General features: G+C 43.8%; 1 protein-coding gene across 5 annotated transcripts in view; it reads left to right on the forward strand.

Annotated features, from left to right (window-relative positions):
- vps50 (VPS50 EARP/GARPII complex subunit) overlaps positions 1 to 15,884 on the forward strand; it is a 98,951-nt gene that overhangs the window by 2,175 nt on the left and 80,892 nt on the right. For all 5 annotated transcript variants that reach the window (XM_037092796.1, XM_037092795.1, XM_037092794.1 and 2 more), the window contains exons 3-5: positions 6,698 to 6,820; positions 7,667 to 7,738; positions 15,161 to 15,214. In XM_037092796.1, the coding sequence (XP_036948691.1) occupies positions 6,698 to 6,820; positions 7,667 to 7,738; positions 15,161 to 15,214 (249 nt within the window). The remainder of the gene's footprint in view (positions 1 to 6,697; positions 6,821 to 7,666; positions 7,739 to 15,160; positions 15,215 to 15,884) is intronic.

Genomic DNA, 15,884 nt, shown 5'->3' on the forward strand with positions numbered 1-15,884 from the left:
TGCAGACATCAAACACCGTGGCCTGAAGTATTTGACTTTGTTCAGACTGGAACTGAATCCCCAGGAGCTGCTGTAAATCTTATTACACCTGCTGCATTCAGCTGATGTGACGTGAGGCAGCACCGTCCAGGTCGTGTTGATCAGATGCACCTCAGCCGGCTGACAGTCAGCCATGAATTGTGTTTCCTGTGTGTACTGCAAACACCTGCTCTGTGTGCGCTCAACCAAAACACAGGGCTTATTATTTGTATTATTTACTGATATTATGCTCTGTCTTTATTTACCGTGCTGCGGGGCCTTTCAGCTTTCAGGGAAATGAAATGAGAGCCGCTCCGGCCCGGCCTTATATGCACCGAAACCTCCGGTCCTTTCTGAATAATCCTCTCAATATGCCACGACGCTGCACCACTTAACACGCTGCTCTGTGGAGGACAGTGAGACCAATGTGCTTGACTACATGTGTGTTATTGTGACTTCATCTGATGCTGACTGGATGAACCATCGCTGTGTTTACAGCTGTGACTCACATCATTTATCATCATGCAGGAACTGACAGCAACATCTGGCTCACTGTGGGGGGGCGGGACTGATGAGGGGGGTGATTGACAAATGATGCCGTCAAGACATTATCTGGACATGACCTGAAGGTTTGATGGAGTTTGAGTGATAAGCAGGGAATACATAACCATATGCTACTGAGCCTGTAAGAGCAGAGGAGAATTTAGTGAGTGGGACGGCTGCATTTATATTCTGCTTTTATTTAAAACACTTGACTTTTTTTTTTGTTCACATTCACAGTCGGGCTGCTCAATTAGTGGCAAGATGATCTAAATCGCATTATGACTAAGTGCAATATCCAAATCACAAAGAACTGCAATTATTGTTAAAGGTAAAACGTGTCACAAAGCAGTGTTTGAATGCTGCTCTGGTGCAAAGCTTTTCCTCCAGATGAAATATAAGAGACCTGGAGACCACAATCTAACTTTCTGACCAGGAGCAGTGACTGTAATAGACCAAACTGTCACCCTGAAAACACGTCTTCATTGAGTTCATTTATCAAAGTTATCAAGCCAGATACTTGCTGCTCTAAGTATCCCAGATGTCAGGATGGGCTGCTCTGCTCTCTTTAATTAGATTTTTAATGGTTCTTTCGCTTCTTGGACGGATTGTCTGACAAAAAAAAATCTTTCTCCCAATGTCACGCATCTTTACACTGGCTGCGGTGGTGCGTCTAAGTTACATCATTTAGGTGCCTAATAACACATTTTTGTTTAATTTCTCAACACATTATGAGAATAATTGTTAAACAGCATTTAGGTGCAAATACACATCGTTCTTCATGTTTTCTAAATCACAGTACAGGAAAAAAAAATGGCCATTACCTCAAAAAGAGCTGTTATATTTCCGGTGCACTGGGTGCATGTTTGAACATCACAGAACTGCGGAGCCTCTGGACGCTGTGAAGAAGCTTTTTTCTGTGCTTTATTTGACATAAACTGAACAATTATCAAGATATTAATCAATAAGAAAATCATTGTCAGTTGCAGTCCTACAGTTAAAGCCGAAGTACTTTATCTAATTATTGTCCATAACACGGTTCAGCTGAGTAAAGCACACAGCTTCCATTAACAGTCAAACTGTGTGTTGGAGATCTCTGCTGTGTTTTTGTCAAAATCCTTCTAGAAAAAGAAGGAAAATTACTGATTTGCTCAGAAAATCTTTAGTTATGTGAAGGTTTTTCGACTTGGACCGCAACTAATGATTTTGTTTCATTATGAATTCATCTGACAAAGTTTCTCTGACAACTGATCTGAATTGATTCTTTGGACTGTAAGTTATCACAATCACTCGGAGCTCAAGGGGACAAAATGTCTTTCTATGCAAACTGTCAATAACTTGTGAATATTCAGTTTAGCATCATATTAGACAAAGGAGGGTGGAATCAGTTTATTTCTGCTGTTTTGTCTTGAATTATCATTCAGTGATTGATCGCCCATCAGTACATGACTCATCAGTGGACTGATCATGGCTTTATTGATTAATGTGTGAGCCTTTTTTCTGCTCTACATGTGACATCACCAGAGACACCTCCCTTGGTTCACTGTAGTCAGCAACAGGAAGTGGTGACTGACATCAAGCTGTTTTGTTCCACATCATGTCCGTAGTGTAATAGAGCTGCCGTCTCATTGAAGTAGTCATTTTAAAACTCCTGTCGGGTGACTGCTGCAGCTAATGAACTTCATATGACTGCAAACGTGTGATACGGTTTGTGTGATGTCGTGTTTCTGTGGTGAAGTGGAGCATTTGATCAGTTTCCTTCCACGGATGTCGGGCTGGTCATGTGTACGTGCAGAGGTCAGACTCGGCAGTTCAGCCTCAGGTGAAACTTTTCTTTCTAAGTAAATCTGAATCCCCGTGTTCCTCCTGCTGCTGCTGTTCACCTGACGCCCTCTACAAATGCACATGTAAATCTGGAGATGAGTCAAAGAGCTAGATTTGATAAAAGTGTGACTTTAATCAGTGACACAGTCTCAGAGATGATGATGAAACTGAGGCAGTGAAACCTGTGGGGAATTGATAGAAATAGATTGAAAGTGTTATCAATCCACGTGTCTAACAAAAGCCAATGTGCACCCCGACCTTTAAATAAATCACAATCCCAGCAGATTCTTGAGAAGTGTATTCTCTGTTCGAATTCCTCCGAATGGCTCTGAGGTATTTTAGCTCACTTTGATGCTCGTGTTGATCTCCGAGGTGCTGACGTGGTTTAAAGTGCTTTGTGGGTTCATGCTCAGAACAGACACACCTCTCCTCTTCAGTCCTCTCTGTTCTCAGCTCCTCGGCACTTTAACGATTTTCTCAGCAGGTGTTGTGGTTCGATATGTCTCTTAACCACATCAGTTACAGCCTGGCATTGTGTGGTAAAGCTGTGATCAATCATCAGATCTTTAAATTCAACATATTGATATCAACTCCAGGATTGACTTGCAGTGAGGATATCCTGCCCATATTTTCAAGCTGTGGTAATGAAACAGACCTGATTGTTTCACAGATACAAGCAGAGCAGTCACTTAATTAATCCAGTAGTCTCCTCCTTCTCTTCCTCTTCCTCCTCCTCCTCTTGCTCCTCCTCTTCCTCTTCCTCTTCCTCCTCCTCCTCCTCCTGCTCCTCCTCCCCCTCCTTCTCCTCCTGCTCCTCCTCCCCCTCCTTCTCCTCCTCCTCACCCCCCTCCTGCTCCTCCTCCCCCTCCTTCTCCTCCTCCTCACCCCCCTCCTGCTCCTCCTGCTCCTCCTCCTCCTCCTTCTCCTCCTCCACCCCCTCTGTGCTTGTCCGGGTCGATGAAAGCAATATTTCTTTGTGTTTTTGTCTGTTTTATTTGGCTGTAATTCACTGGTACCATTAAGTAGCCAATAATATAATTGAATATATGTAATTTCTTGTTACTGTCTGTGGTGAATCATTTGCTTGTTGCAGCCTCTAATGTGTGAAGATGTATTGCTTTTCTTTTTGACTTCGCTGTAAATTGAATTTCTAGTTTCTAGCATATTGTAGATGTGTAGAAGTCACCTTGAGTTCATCAGGTCCAGTAATACATGCAGTCACCATGTTCCACCAGCAGGGGTCACCCTCAGTTTACTGTAGACCCGTTTCTGTCTTCTGACTGAGAACTCTGCTCTTTAAAAGCTGTTCGTTCATTCAGGCTGAGTGCTTCACCTGCTCGGTCTTGCATCACTTCTTTTAAAGTCTCAGGACGACTGTGACAGGCCGAGTGCCTCCTGTGCAATATGTATTTTCTGAAGATGGCATGTTTGATAACCTGCCACTGGCTCACGCAGGCTATCTGGAGGGGGAACACAGCTCATCTTGTCAGTTCAGAGGTGCTGTGGCCTGAGGTGACCCATCACAGATAAGCTTTTGTCTAATTAATCTTCCAAGAGCTCGATAACGCACTCGCATCATAAAACAACTGCACGACAACACAGATACAGAGAGCGCTCGCTGTCGGCTCATTGATATTCAGAGCAGAATGACCGTGGAGGACAAAAATAATCACATACTTCCAAGTGAAAAAGCTTCAGTAGTATTATTAGCTGTTAACCCAGCAGCTGACAGCAGCGTCGCAGCCTGAGATTGTGATTATGTCCTAATGTCCCACAAGACAACTGTGTTAAACCCTTGTTTAGGAGCACATGAGGCCACACACCCAGTTAGGCTCACATAAATATTCAACACTGATTACAGTGAGAGGGTTTTGATTTGTTCATCTGATGAATGATTCCATAGCGGAAATAATTGTCTGTCCTCTCAGCCGTCTCCCTCTCCTAGCGTCTCGCAGGGTTTCCACGAAGCTCCTGTTGTTTATCCCGTCTCTCCTTGCATCGAGGGCCTCCATGTTGTCGAGCACTCTTTTGTTCTGCGCCTGATTTTCAATTCAATCATCACCACAGAGAAATATCCACTTTGATTATTTTTTTTGATAAGGCTTGTTTAACGTCCAAAGCGCACATCGGACGCAAATAGATTTCTAATTTCCGCAACAAGGGCGAGAATTTGATTAATTATAGTTTGCTTTGTGTGTCCGTCGTCCTGCAAAGTGGAATCTGATCAAAGCATCACAGCGGCTGATGTTGGATCAGCACGTGGGGGCGTCTGCTGAGCTGTGTGCCCACACAGCGACGGGAGAGGAAGGGATTATTTAACCCCAGGTAGCCTCTCCATTCAAGTGTTCACTTAGAGGCGTTCAGAGGTTTTTCACAGCGCTGCAGGTGGGAGACTGAGGAAAATGGAGGGGAGAGAGAAAGACACAGGGGAGGTGAATCGCTCACACCGGACTGGAGAGACCATATCATTGTCTTCTTCTTTCTGCTCTAACTTTTGCTATCAGTGAGTCATCCAGCCTCCCTCCTCCCTCCTCCCTCCCTCCCCTCTTCGCTTTCCCTCTCATTTGAGCTGATTTTCCCACCCACCCTTGTGATGGCAGAGCGTGATCTCCTACCTCCTCCCCTCCTTTGCAAAGTCACGCACTCGCCCACACGCTCCCCCACAAGGCTCCTGCTCACTTCTTCACCTGATTCAAACACTCGCCAGAAGGACCCGTGTGCACATTTGGATTCTTTATTTGCCTCGTTTCAATTTGTATATGGTTTATAAAAGTGATTCTTTTTGTGTAATTGAATTAAACGGGGCTGTATTTGACTGTGAATGGTGCCTGATGTGACACACTCTCACCCACAGCAGCAGATTCAGTTACATGGGTGGATGACACACTCTGCTGCACGCTTCTGGCTGATAGGAGGGGGAAATATTGGTGGTTAGGCAGGTGTGTAACAAGGTTTTCTTCATCAGCGTCTGCTCTCCCGTGAAGTCTGTATGAGGCGATGTGTGCAGACCTTTAATAGAGGAGTATATACATCTTACTAATAGGGTGTGGGTGCATATAGGGATTATATATGGTCACTAATTCCACATCTATTGTGGTTCGACTCGTTCCCAAGCCTGCTGTCTATTTTTAGTGCTAATGCCTGAATGTATTGATTCCTCACAGAGAAGTTGTTGGCCTCAGCGATCGCTTTAGATAAAGGATTTCCTCTCAGGAATTAAAGGTGAGGCCATTTAGCATGAAGCGTTTTCTATACACTGGACGTCGTATTGTGCTCTTTGATGAGTCCCTCGGCATGCTGGGAAGATGTTCTGTTGACTTTCTTGAGTTCATGAGGTTTTAATTTGTCACCAGGGACAATCATATGGACATGGCCATGTGATGGCTATCTTACTTACATATATATCTATATTTGATTATATGTAGAATTCTACCACATTAGTAGTATTTAAAATATTCTATAAACTCTATAAAATACATGAACACGCTGGTGTGACAAATGTTGCATGGAGCGTTTCTGTACATTCTTCCACACCACATGATTACTCTCAATGTAAATAGTAATAAACAGAGATTACGGACACATCTGCAGTCTCCTTCGTATGGTTTAGCTTTGAGACTGCTAACAGAGTCATCCGACCGCTCAGTTACTGAGCGTTGACGATATCTGGGCTCATTAGGACTCTGGGTTAAACACCCTTCATCAGAAAGACTCGTTCCAGCAGAAAGCCTGGACGGATGCAGCGCATGTTAATCAATAATGCTCTGATGTTCCTCTGAAGGGAATCTCCTTTTCATTTCTTGGGTCGTTCCTTTCTTGTGGTCTTTTCCTCTCAGGGCTGCCTGACGTCCGTCCAATGAAACACGCTGCAATCTTCTCCCAGATTCTACCATAAACGTTCTCTCTTCCCTCTGTGTTTTCCCGCTGCACACCTCCTCTTTCGCTTGCCGCTTGTTCACGACCTCATTTGTATTCTTGTCTGTCTTCACTGTGTCCTTCACCCTTACCCTTTCCTTAAACTCTCTGCACCTCCTGTTCCTCTAATCCTATCTCTGCCTTTATTGTTCCGTCCCTGGCGTCTTTCCTCTTTTTTTCTCCTGTATTAGCTTTTTTTCTGTCTTCCTCAGTTTTAATGTGTCCTCCTTGACATTTATAAAACAGATTTTGTTTGTTGATTTCATTCTGAAATGATGTAATTCTGTGTTTTGGACCTTTTCTGTTTGTGTCCCAGTGTGTCTGGAACTTTCTGAAGTGCTTACTTCAAGGACATCTTTTAATGCTCTCCCTCTTCTCGGTCGCTGTCTGTGTCTCTCAGGAGGAGTTGCGGGAGCTGAGGGAACAGCCCATCGACCCGCAGGCGGAGCAGGAGATCATCGACAGCATCGAGGAGGTTTACTTCTCCACCGACTCCTTCGACATGGTGCAGCACGAGCTGGAGGTCAGATTCTCTCTGTATGAATGCAGTTTTGGCTGAATGAGTTCCCACGCTCCTCTCTGTAAAAATAATTATTTAAACACACCCACCACATTTCAGTAATTAAGCATTTTTAAAATGGACTAATGTGGCGTCCTACGCGTGGAGCCGCGTCTGACTGGCGGACTTAAAGCTCTCTCTCACCTGAGCTGCTGTCTCGTACACTTCTGCTGAGCAGCATGCGTGCCGCTGACGTCCCGATTGATGGATTGCATCCGCTCAACAGAGAGAGGGTGTGAAATCTCATTAGATTTATCTTGGTATTGCTACACCATCTGAAATGAGACTCTCAGTCAAGGGGAAAGTAATTACCTATCATCCTTTGGGCCATGGATTTGTAATATCTTCTTTCCCTCGCAGAGTTTGTTTGCTGTTTGCTAAATAACGTCCCCCACCTTCTTGACTAATCTGACTTATGATCTGGCAAAGTGTATTTATTCAGCAAAGTCTTTTCGCTTCTTTGAGTGGAGGAAGAGCTGCAGCTATCTTCAGTCACACCAGTTAAACCAGCTTAAGCGCTTTGGAATACCTGGTGAGACATCTTTGTAAAATTAAGATGCTCAGGAGTGAAGATTAGCTCTCTCAGGATTAATGAACTCTGCTGTGGCCCTGAGCACACAGTCTGGTTCTGGTTTGGTTATTTTCCTGCCTGACACACTCAGCACTGACCTTTACTATGTCTTTGTGGATGTGTCTGCAAACGTCTGATGTATGATTTATTGTAAACAACCAATAAGGCTGTGTGTTTCTGTGTGTGTGTGTGTGTGTGTGTGTGTGTGTGTGTGTGTGTTTTTGTGTGTGTGATTGTAGAAACTCCCACCTGAGCTGAACCTGCAGGAGCTGGAGGAGTACAGAGACAAGCTGAAGAGACAGCAGGCAGCAGTAAGTCGATGTGTGTTTTACATGGATGTAAAAATCAAGAGACATTATTTGAGTCATTAAGTTCAGTCCTGACCTCAGTAATACTGGTGCTGATGACGTGTGATGATATTTTACATCCTCATGATAAACATCTTAATTGATTTGATAATCTTGTATCATTAGCTTGGGTGAAGTAGCTGTTTCAGTCTTCTTCATTTCTGACTGGGTGGAGGAGTTGCAGGCTTTTAAACTGTGTGTGGGAATTCTGTTCAATTCAATTAGAAAAACGTTATTTGTCCCCGGGGGGCAGTTAAAGGCACGTAGAGTAGTTGTACATGGACACAAACAAGTCAGCATGTTAAGTGTCCTGACAGTCGTTAAGGTCATGCGTGAGCTCTGAGTTTCAGGGCCCGTCCACACGGAAATGCTTCTGTGTGTAAACACACGTGTTCTGCATCGTTTTGGACGATCGTCCACATGGATCCTTTACACGCACCTTTTTTAAACCTGTTCTCAGGGTGGGGAAATTTGAAAACACTGCCCTTGCGTTCTCGTGTGGACAGCGAATCGGCATACTTTGGGTATCGATGATGCCATGGCCCCGCCCCTCCACCTCTAACACTGCTACGTCTCATAACAACAACAGCAAAAATGGCGGACTACATGCTTGTGTTGGTGCTGCAGAAGATATTGAGCCTATCAGATTTCAATTTCAAGTGCCACCTATAGGCTGGAATATGAACTACAGCGTGTTGAGTCATTTACAATGGATCCGTTTGGATGCAGAGATTCTTGAAACGATGTCGAGGAAGAGGGAGGAGAAAAGATGGACATGGCCTCAGGGCTGCATCGTAGGTGGGTGATAAGTGATGTCGTGGTGCACCTCCTCTGTTCAAAGACGATCGTTCCAGTTTGACATTGATGGATTCCTTTAAAAACTTTATACTGTTAAAAACTGAACCTCAAAGTTAATTCTTATGCTTGAAAACTTCAAGGACCATTTAGTGGCTTCTACGGAAAATGAAAGTAATAAAAAGTGCATTGAAAACACACTGCAGACAGACAGTATGAAACACTAATATATCTGGAAAATAATACTTAAAAGCCTGTTTTCATTAAGATAAGAGCTCTGAATGTCTGCTTTGCTTCCGTTATTTCGTTGAAGCATCACAATTTGCTCGGCGACCCTCAGCAATCCTGTCTGCCTTCCAGGTGATGCAGGTGATGTCTGAGCTCAGTCAGCAGCAGCGTGTTGAGTGTGCCCAGGGAGAAATTTCTCCATGGTCACCAGTGTAAAGACGTCAAAGCTGTTTTTTTCACAGCCTATTTGAAGATTTTGATGGTGTCTTCATCAAGTCCAGCTAGAAAATGATGCTCTTAGTTGCTCGTTGTAGAGAATGAAAAATGTCGCCAGTGCAAATCCACTGAGCCTCCTGAGCCACAGCTTGTCATATTTTACAATAATACATAAAACTGCTCTAATTCTGATGTGCTGGAAGCTTCTTGGTGGCAACAGAAAGCCTACGTAGTTCCATATTTATTAGATTTCGTATGAAGTGTTGAATGTGTTTGAATGTTGCGATGTGCGGACCACATTTCTCCTCCAGTATAACTTTGGAGATGGAGATATGGGAGATGACTGGCTCTGACCTGCACCCCTTGGCCATAGTTTGCGCCTGAACCCTGATATCAGACTCCTGCTACAGCAAGGCCGTCGTTCTGAGGTTAGTCAGGTACCCACAGCTTCAGGCTGGAGAGCTGGTCTGTCAACAGATTGTATTTTTAGAAACACGCAGGGAGAGAAAGCGGCTCTTTCCTGATCCCTCAATCCCCCCGGTCCACCGCTGATATCTCACACTTTCTCCTGACAAGCTTCTGTAGTTTCGTGCAGCGGTTTGTCTCCGTCCATTCCTCAGCTCTACTTCTGTTTTTCTTTGTGCTTTGCTACATCTACTCCCTCCACAGTTTATCTTTTCACACCTGCCACACATCCCTTCTGCCGACGTTTGTGGCAGGTTGCCGACTGAGCTGTCTGTTTATTTGAGAGGACTTTGTGGCCTCTAGCACAGTGAGACCTACAAGTTATTAAAGCCTGTTAGTACACAAAGGTTCGCTCACACATATCTCTCTCTGGCTCATTAGAATAGCTGATAATTGGTCCAGTGTGTTGTAGACCAGAACATCCACAGCTACGTTTCTCAGGAAGATCATCAGTGCAAACCTGCAATCGTGCGTCCACAAAGCAACCGTCCGTCTGTGTGTCTGCCTCAGTGCCCAGAGGCTTCGGAACATGTGCTGTGATATTGACAGAACCATGTTTGATTTGTTTACATACATTTTATTTAAAGCTGGCCTTCTGTCTGCCAATCATCATCCTGTCTCTAACGTGATGTGAGCTCAGATCTGCACTGCACTGCAGATCTGTCACTGTGGCACTGTTACCCCTGTCTCATTAATGAACAACAACCTTATTTTATTTCACAGTTAATATGTTTAAACGTATTATTGTTAATTCAGCCACTGAATGTTTGTGTTGCTGTTCATGTTATGTTCAAGCTAATAATGTTGACATTGCTAATGCTAGCTTGCATTAACGTTACTACTAACACTAGTTAGCTAAGGTTGGGGCAGTACAGTGTCCAGGCACGACCTTTTTTATATTCTCATCTACAAACTGGCGTCTGTCAGGACCGACACACAGATACCAGGTTCTGCCAGCGCTGCTACAGGATCGGCTCACAAACCTTGTTAGAAGCTGGAACCAACTGTCAGAATTCTTACACAGAGATAAACAAAACAGTGATATAGGACTCGACATTTAAAAATGATTAATTTACAATCATAATAATGTTTTTACAGAAAAGAGATACTTATTCTAAATGTTACTACAAGTTCTGTCAATGTATTATTAAAGAAAAGAAGTATTTTAGTAAAGCAGTGTTTCCTTAACAGGGAGCCTGTGTGATTGATTTCATGCTTTGATTTGGATCAATATGCAGAGTTCTACAGCTTCCTCTCTGGTCAAAATCAATGTTTTCTTTGGCAGCACAAATGAGATACCAGTACATTTAAAATACGCTAGCAGAGTCTCAAGGGCTACTGAATTTTTACAGTAGGTGTAGATGTTAAGTCGGAATTAATTTGACAATTCACACATTTTTAAAAATCAGATATTTTATTGTGAGACCACATGTGTGCAGTATGACTAATGCCAGATTCCTGCTGCACTGATGGAACAACCGTCTGTACAGGTCATTTATAAGTGTGCATTCATACTGGACACACACACACACACACACACACACACACACACACACACACACACACACACACACACACACAAACACACACAGTCGTCAGTGTGTGAAATAGAGCAGAGCCCTCTGAAGAAATGATAATAGATGCATCCAGTTTCTCACCATGCGGCTGCGGTGCGTCTGTTTTCCTCCCAGCAGAAGATGTAGAAGGTCTCACACACTCAGTTTGTGATGCCGTTAGTAAAGCTGTAAAGCAGGTCGATGTACAGCAGGTATGTGTGTACTGGCGGGGGGTGTGTGTGCATGACAGAACAGCGAGAAAAGGTCCAGCACTGTAGCTTGTGTGCTCCTTCCACTCCGTCTTCACTCCTGCTGTGCCGACACATGTTGACATGAATAACCCTCCACTTCCCTTTCTTCCCGTCGCCTCAGTCATTTGCTTTAGAATAGAACAGATGTTCTCTGATATAAGAGGAGAGACCATCTGCCTCATGTCTCCGCCACAGTATCCAAGCTTAATCAGCACCTCTGACCTGCACCTGGGACAGCTCATCTACCTGTTGTTGTTGTTGCCTTGATTCTAATGCACACACAATGTAAAGATGCTTTTATTAATTTGGACAAAATGACAAAGTTTGTCATCTAAGCTCTCATCTCTTCCAAAACCTGGACTGCTCTCACCAGCGGTACTTTCTGCATGCATGCTTGGTGCTTGATGTCTTTGTAGGGACAACAGAAGATCAGTATCACAACATTTGGCCTTTTAGTTCCAAAAACTTGTCTACTGCAAAGTGACTTTCTTTACAGGAACGCTGGCTGCTGAGATGTCGTGGGAGGCAGCGATAATAATGTGGATGAACATATTCAATATTTAATGAAACTTGAAAGCTAGAGATGGCTACCCCTCCTGCAGCAGTAATGAATTCTCTCCCTCGGCTCTTTTTTTATATAAAGTTAGTAAAGCTTACGCAACCTTTGCCTCCCTGGCTGCTGAAATTCTCCCTGTGTTTAAATCAGGCTGAAACGTCGTCCTGCTGTGCAGAGGAAGCTTCCAGTAGAGTGTGAGTGAGTGGAAATGTTCCAGTGGAGATCACAGCGCTGCCTGACAAACGCACACGGCTTCAAAACGCAACACGTCAGGTCGACACGAGAGAGGCTGAGCCTTTAGAGTAAATGTTCATTCTGTTGTCTCTTGACTTTTTTTCTGCATCACAAACAAGACCGCTTGTTTCAAGTGCAGTCGCAGTAACACACTCGCTGTTGAGTTTACTGTCTCGCCTCTGAGCTCTTTTATCAGGAACACTGACCTTCACTATTACTTGGCTGCTCTGCTGCTACCAGCCCTAATTAGTGCTAGTTAATTTAGCTTTAATTGCCTCGTACGTCTCAGTGAACACTTGCCAGAAGTCGCAAACATGCTCCTACTCATACACATTTATAATCAGACCATATATACAGTATATCTGTAGTGTACAGCCTTCTTGCTGAGGAGCGAGTGTTTGATAAGCCGTCCCGACATGTTCAGTATCTGTGATCGATGCTCGTATCTGTTTTAAATCAGATAGCTGATGTCTGTGAGCTGATGTTGGCGTCTGTCTTCTCTCGTGACTCCTAATTTTCCCCACGTTTATCCCCCTCATGGCACGTTACCATCCCTGAGAAAGAACTCGTCTTACTGTCTTACTGTGTGTCTGAGCTGATGACTCTCTGTTGCATTTTTCAAAACAGTTACTCTGCTAAGTATGACACGCACTGCGCTGCTTTTACAACCCAGCTACTGCACAATCAGCCCCAACGTTTTTATGTGAGGGCGAGCTGAGAGCTAATGACTTTGGCCTTTTGGCTCCAGTAGGAGGGTTTAGCTTCTCGCTGCTGGGTTTCCCCTCTGTGTTTTGAATCTTTCACTCCTTCTAAATGTTCTGTGTTACAGCCAGCGAGTTGCCAATAGGTGGCATTATGGACTAATTTTGCAGCATCGTTGTGAGTGGTTTCTAATTTGCTGTCCTCCTTCCAAACACTGCATATGTTTTCTCTGTAGCCATCTAACTCATACATTTGAATCTTAGCAGTTTCAGCCGAGCTGCGTTTGCCATCTGTGCAGGTCTCCAGTCTGCCACCGTGCATACTTAACACATGTTGAAATGTCATCCCCGCCCCGAGCCTGGTCTGCTGCATACTAGCAGACATGAACTCCTCCTCACTGTTCTGAATAAACACGGATACTTCAACAACTCTACTTGTTTCTATGTGTTGCTGTGCATTAAACAGTAAATGAAATGGAGAAGACTCTTGTCTTTAAAGTTTAAATTACTAGTTGTTTGTTCCAAGTCATAAAACCCTTGAGTTCTAGAAATTAGCAATAACAAGAGTCTGTATATTTTTTATGAAATAGCTCTTCCTCTCACACCGGGAATCCAGTTTTAAAGGGGCAAAATAAGAAAATGATGATGTCACATGATGTCATCAGGGTTAATTTCATGTTTATGTTAATTCATGACAGAAAGTGTCCATTACAAACTGGAGGCGTTGAGGTTGAAAGATGTGTTCTTTACCAGGAAGGTAGAGTCTAATGACAGTTGGAGCTCCAGCCATTTTGGAGCTTGACTCACATGGACCATCACATTAATATCACTGTAAATATGCCAGGCTGGTTTTCATCTGTGGTGCCTGACCAGGTAAAGTTGACAACCTTAAATCCAGAAACAAGTTTAAAACAACAACGATGATGATGTTGGCGTGTCAGAATTAGTAGAACCAGGAAAAAGATGAGCACCTACAAAAAACTAGAACAGATGACAGTGCAGACAGACTGAAGCAACAGCATCATGAGAAAAGTGTTGCTTTTTTCTCTGAAGCTAAAGGGGAACGAGAGAAGCATCTGCAGGACGGTAGGAAATGTTTCTGAGCGCCACAATCTTTGAAATAATCTTTTCACTTCAGAATTTGATCCCTTTGGACCAGTGACTTTCGCTAAGTCTAGCAAAGCTGCCTGATTGTGTAAGTGTGTAAGCGATGTAGAAGACCTGGGTGATTCCATACCAACTCTTTGGCTTCATGCACTGCTGAGCTGCTGTCATAGGAACGAATGCGCCTCTGACTCTGTATAGATCCATGATAGTTTATGCTGCCTTAAAGTGAAACTCTCACCAAAATGCAGCCAAGGCTTTTACACAAACGATGTTCTCAGTGCTGGTGTTCATGTGTAGAGACTCTGGTGATACTACCAGCAAAGTTTCATGTTGTGTTGAGCCTTCTTACTGTTTTAAAAATAGAGAATCCTTGCTAAAAGTTTCACTTAAATTCTGCCATTCATTTGTCTTCATCTGTCTCTCACAATTTCCCACCCAAATAAATTCCAGTCCTGATCACTGGAGAACTCCTCATATGTCTGTGAGTGTTAAAATCATTATGGCAAAAATAACACAGATGTCTCCATAGGAGGTAAACTGGAAAGTGATTGTCAGCTCAACTGTGTTCAGGAAAAATGACGTTTATGTTAAAAAAAAACAAAGCAGTCCTCCACACAGCTTACAGTCCTCACAGACCTCCTGGAAAATGTGTTTTAGGTACTGAATGAGACTCATGAGTAGGAGTCAACCTCAACCCTGTCCAACCTTGATTGTGTTGTCCTTCAGCGTGGCTACGATTCCTTCAGTTTCCATTAACCCTCAGTGTTCTTCAGCTGCTTCTCTCTCCAGTCGCAGCAGCAGCAGCGGACAGCGCTCAGAGCCGGGGGTCATTCTGATCTCATGATCATGCTGACGGTGCTTCATGCCATCAGGACATACTCTTTTGAAAATTACAATTTTACCTCAGCTGTGAGTCAAACTGATAAAAGGGACAAGGAATATTAAAAGAGAGAACAGAAGCTTCAGCGTGAAGCTGCTGAAACAGACATGGATGAAACTGAGAGAGGCTTTTACAAACTGCACTTCAGACGCAGACATCAGTGATTGTTATTCTTGCTCCATCCGAGATAGAAAGATGACGCTGCCCAAACTGTGCTGTGACATTTAGGAAGAACATCAAAGTGTCGTTTCACTCTTTTATAAAAAACAATCTCTCTCTCTCTCTCTCTCTCTCTCTCTCTCTCTCTCTCTCTCTCTCTCTCTCTCTCTCTCTCTCTCTCTCTCTCTCTCTCTCTCTCTCTCTCTCTCTCTCTCTCTCTCCCTCTCCTTCTCTGTAGGTTTCTAAAAAGGTTGCAGATCTCATTCTGGAGAAACAGCCCTCCTATGTGAAGGTAAGCTTCCAGTGTCGCCTCTCCACCACATGAAACATCTGTGTCCGTGTCGCCGCGGCCCGGCCAGGAAACATTTCAGCTGCTAAGATTTAGCACCGAAACATGTGAATCATATTTGGTGCTTTTTTTTCTTTTTTCTCGGCATGATTTCTCTTATGATTGGAGGCAGCGTGATAAAATGGAATTTCTGTATCCATGGCAATGGGAATTTTGACTCCATCCATGGATAAGGAAAGGGAGGCAATAATCTGGTTTTCATTCAGAACATCAGTCCCTGAAATCCCTTCTTTGAAATCCCATCCTGGTGATGCTGCAGAGACCTGAAATGAACCAACATCAGTGACGATGTCTTCATATCGAGCCAGAAGACATTCAGTCTGTTTCTGATCAGATCCAGGAGCGACTGGAGATTACAACAGATCCCATTCACCATAGTAATGAGTCAGAATGACTCTCTTAACTGATTCTACACATTCGACAGTACTGAGGTCCCATTCATCTCACTTTGTTTTAACATGCACCTTCTGCCTGAGCAACACTCACGACCCTTCACATCCTAACTGTGAGTGTGGAGCAGTTGGCTGAACACACTACAACATAGAAAGCATCTTGGATATCAGCGCTTGTGAGTTAGTCTAATTCTGCAGATGCTGGTGCAGCAGCAGCTCAG

This window comes from Acanthopagrus latus, chromosome 3, assembly GCF_904848185.1.
Source record: "Acanthopagrus latus isolate v.2019 chromosome 3, fAcaLat1.1, whole genome shotgun sequence".
NCBI lineage: Eukaryota > Metazoa > Chordata > Actinopteri > Spariformes > Sparidae > Acanthopagrus > Acanthopagrus latus.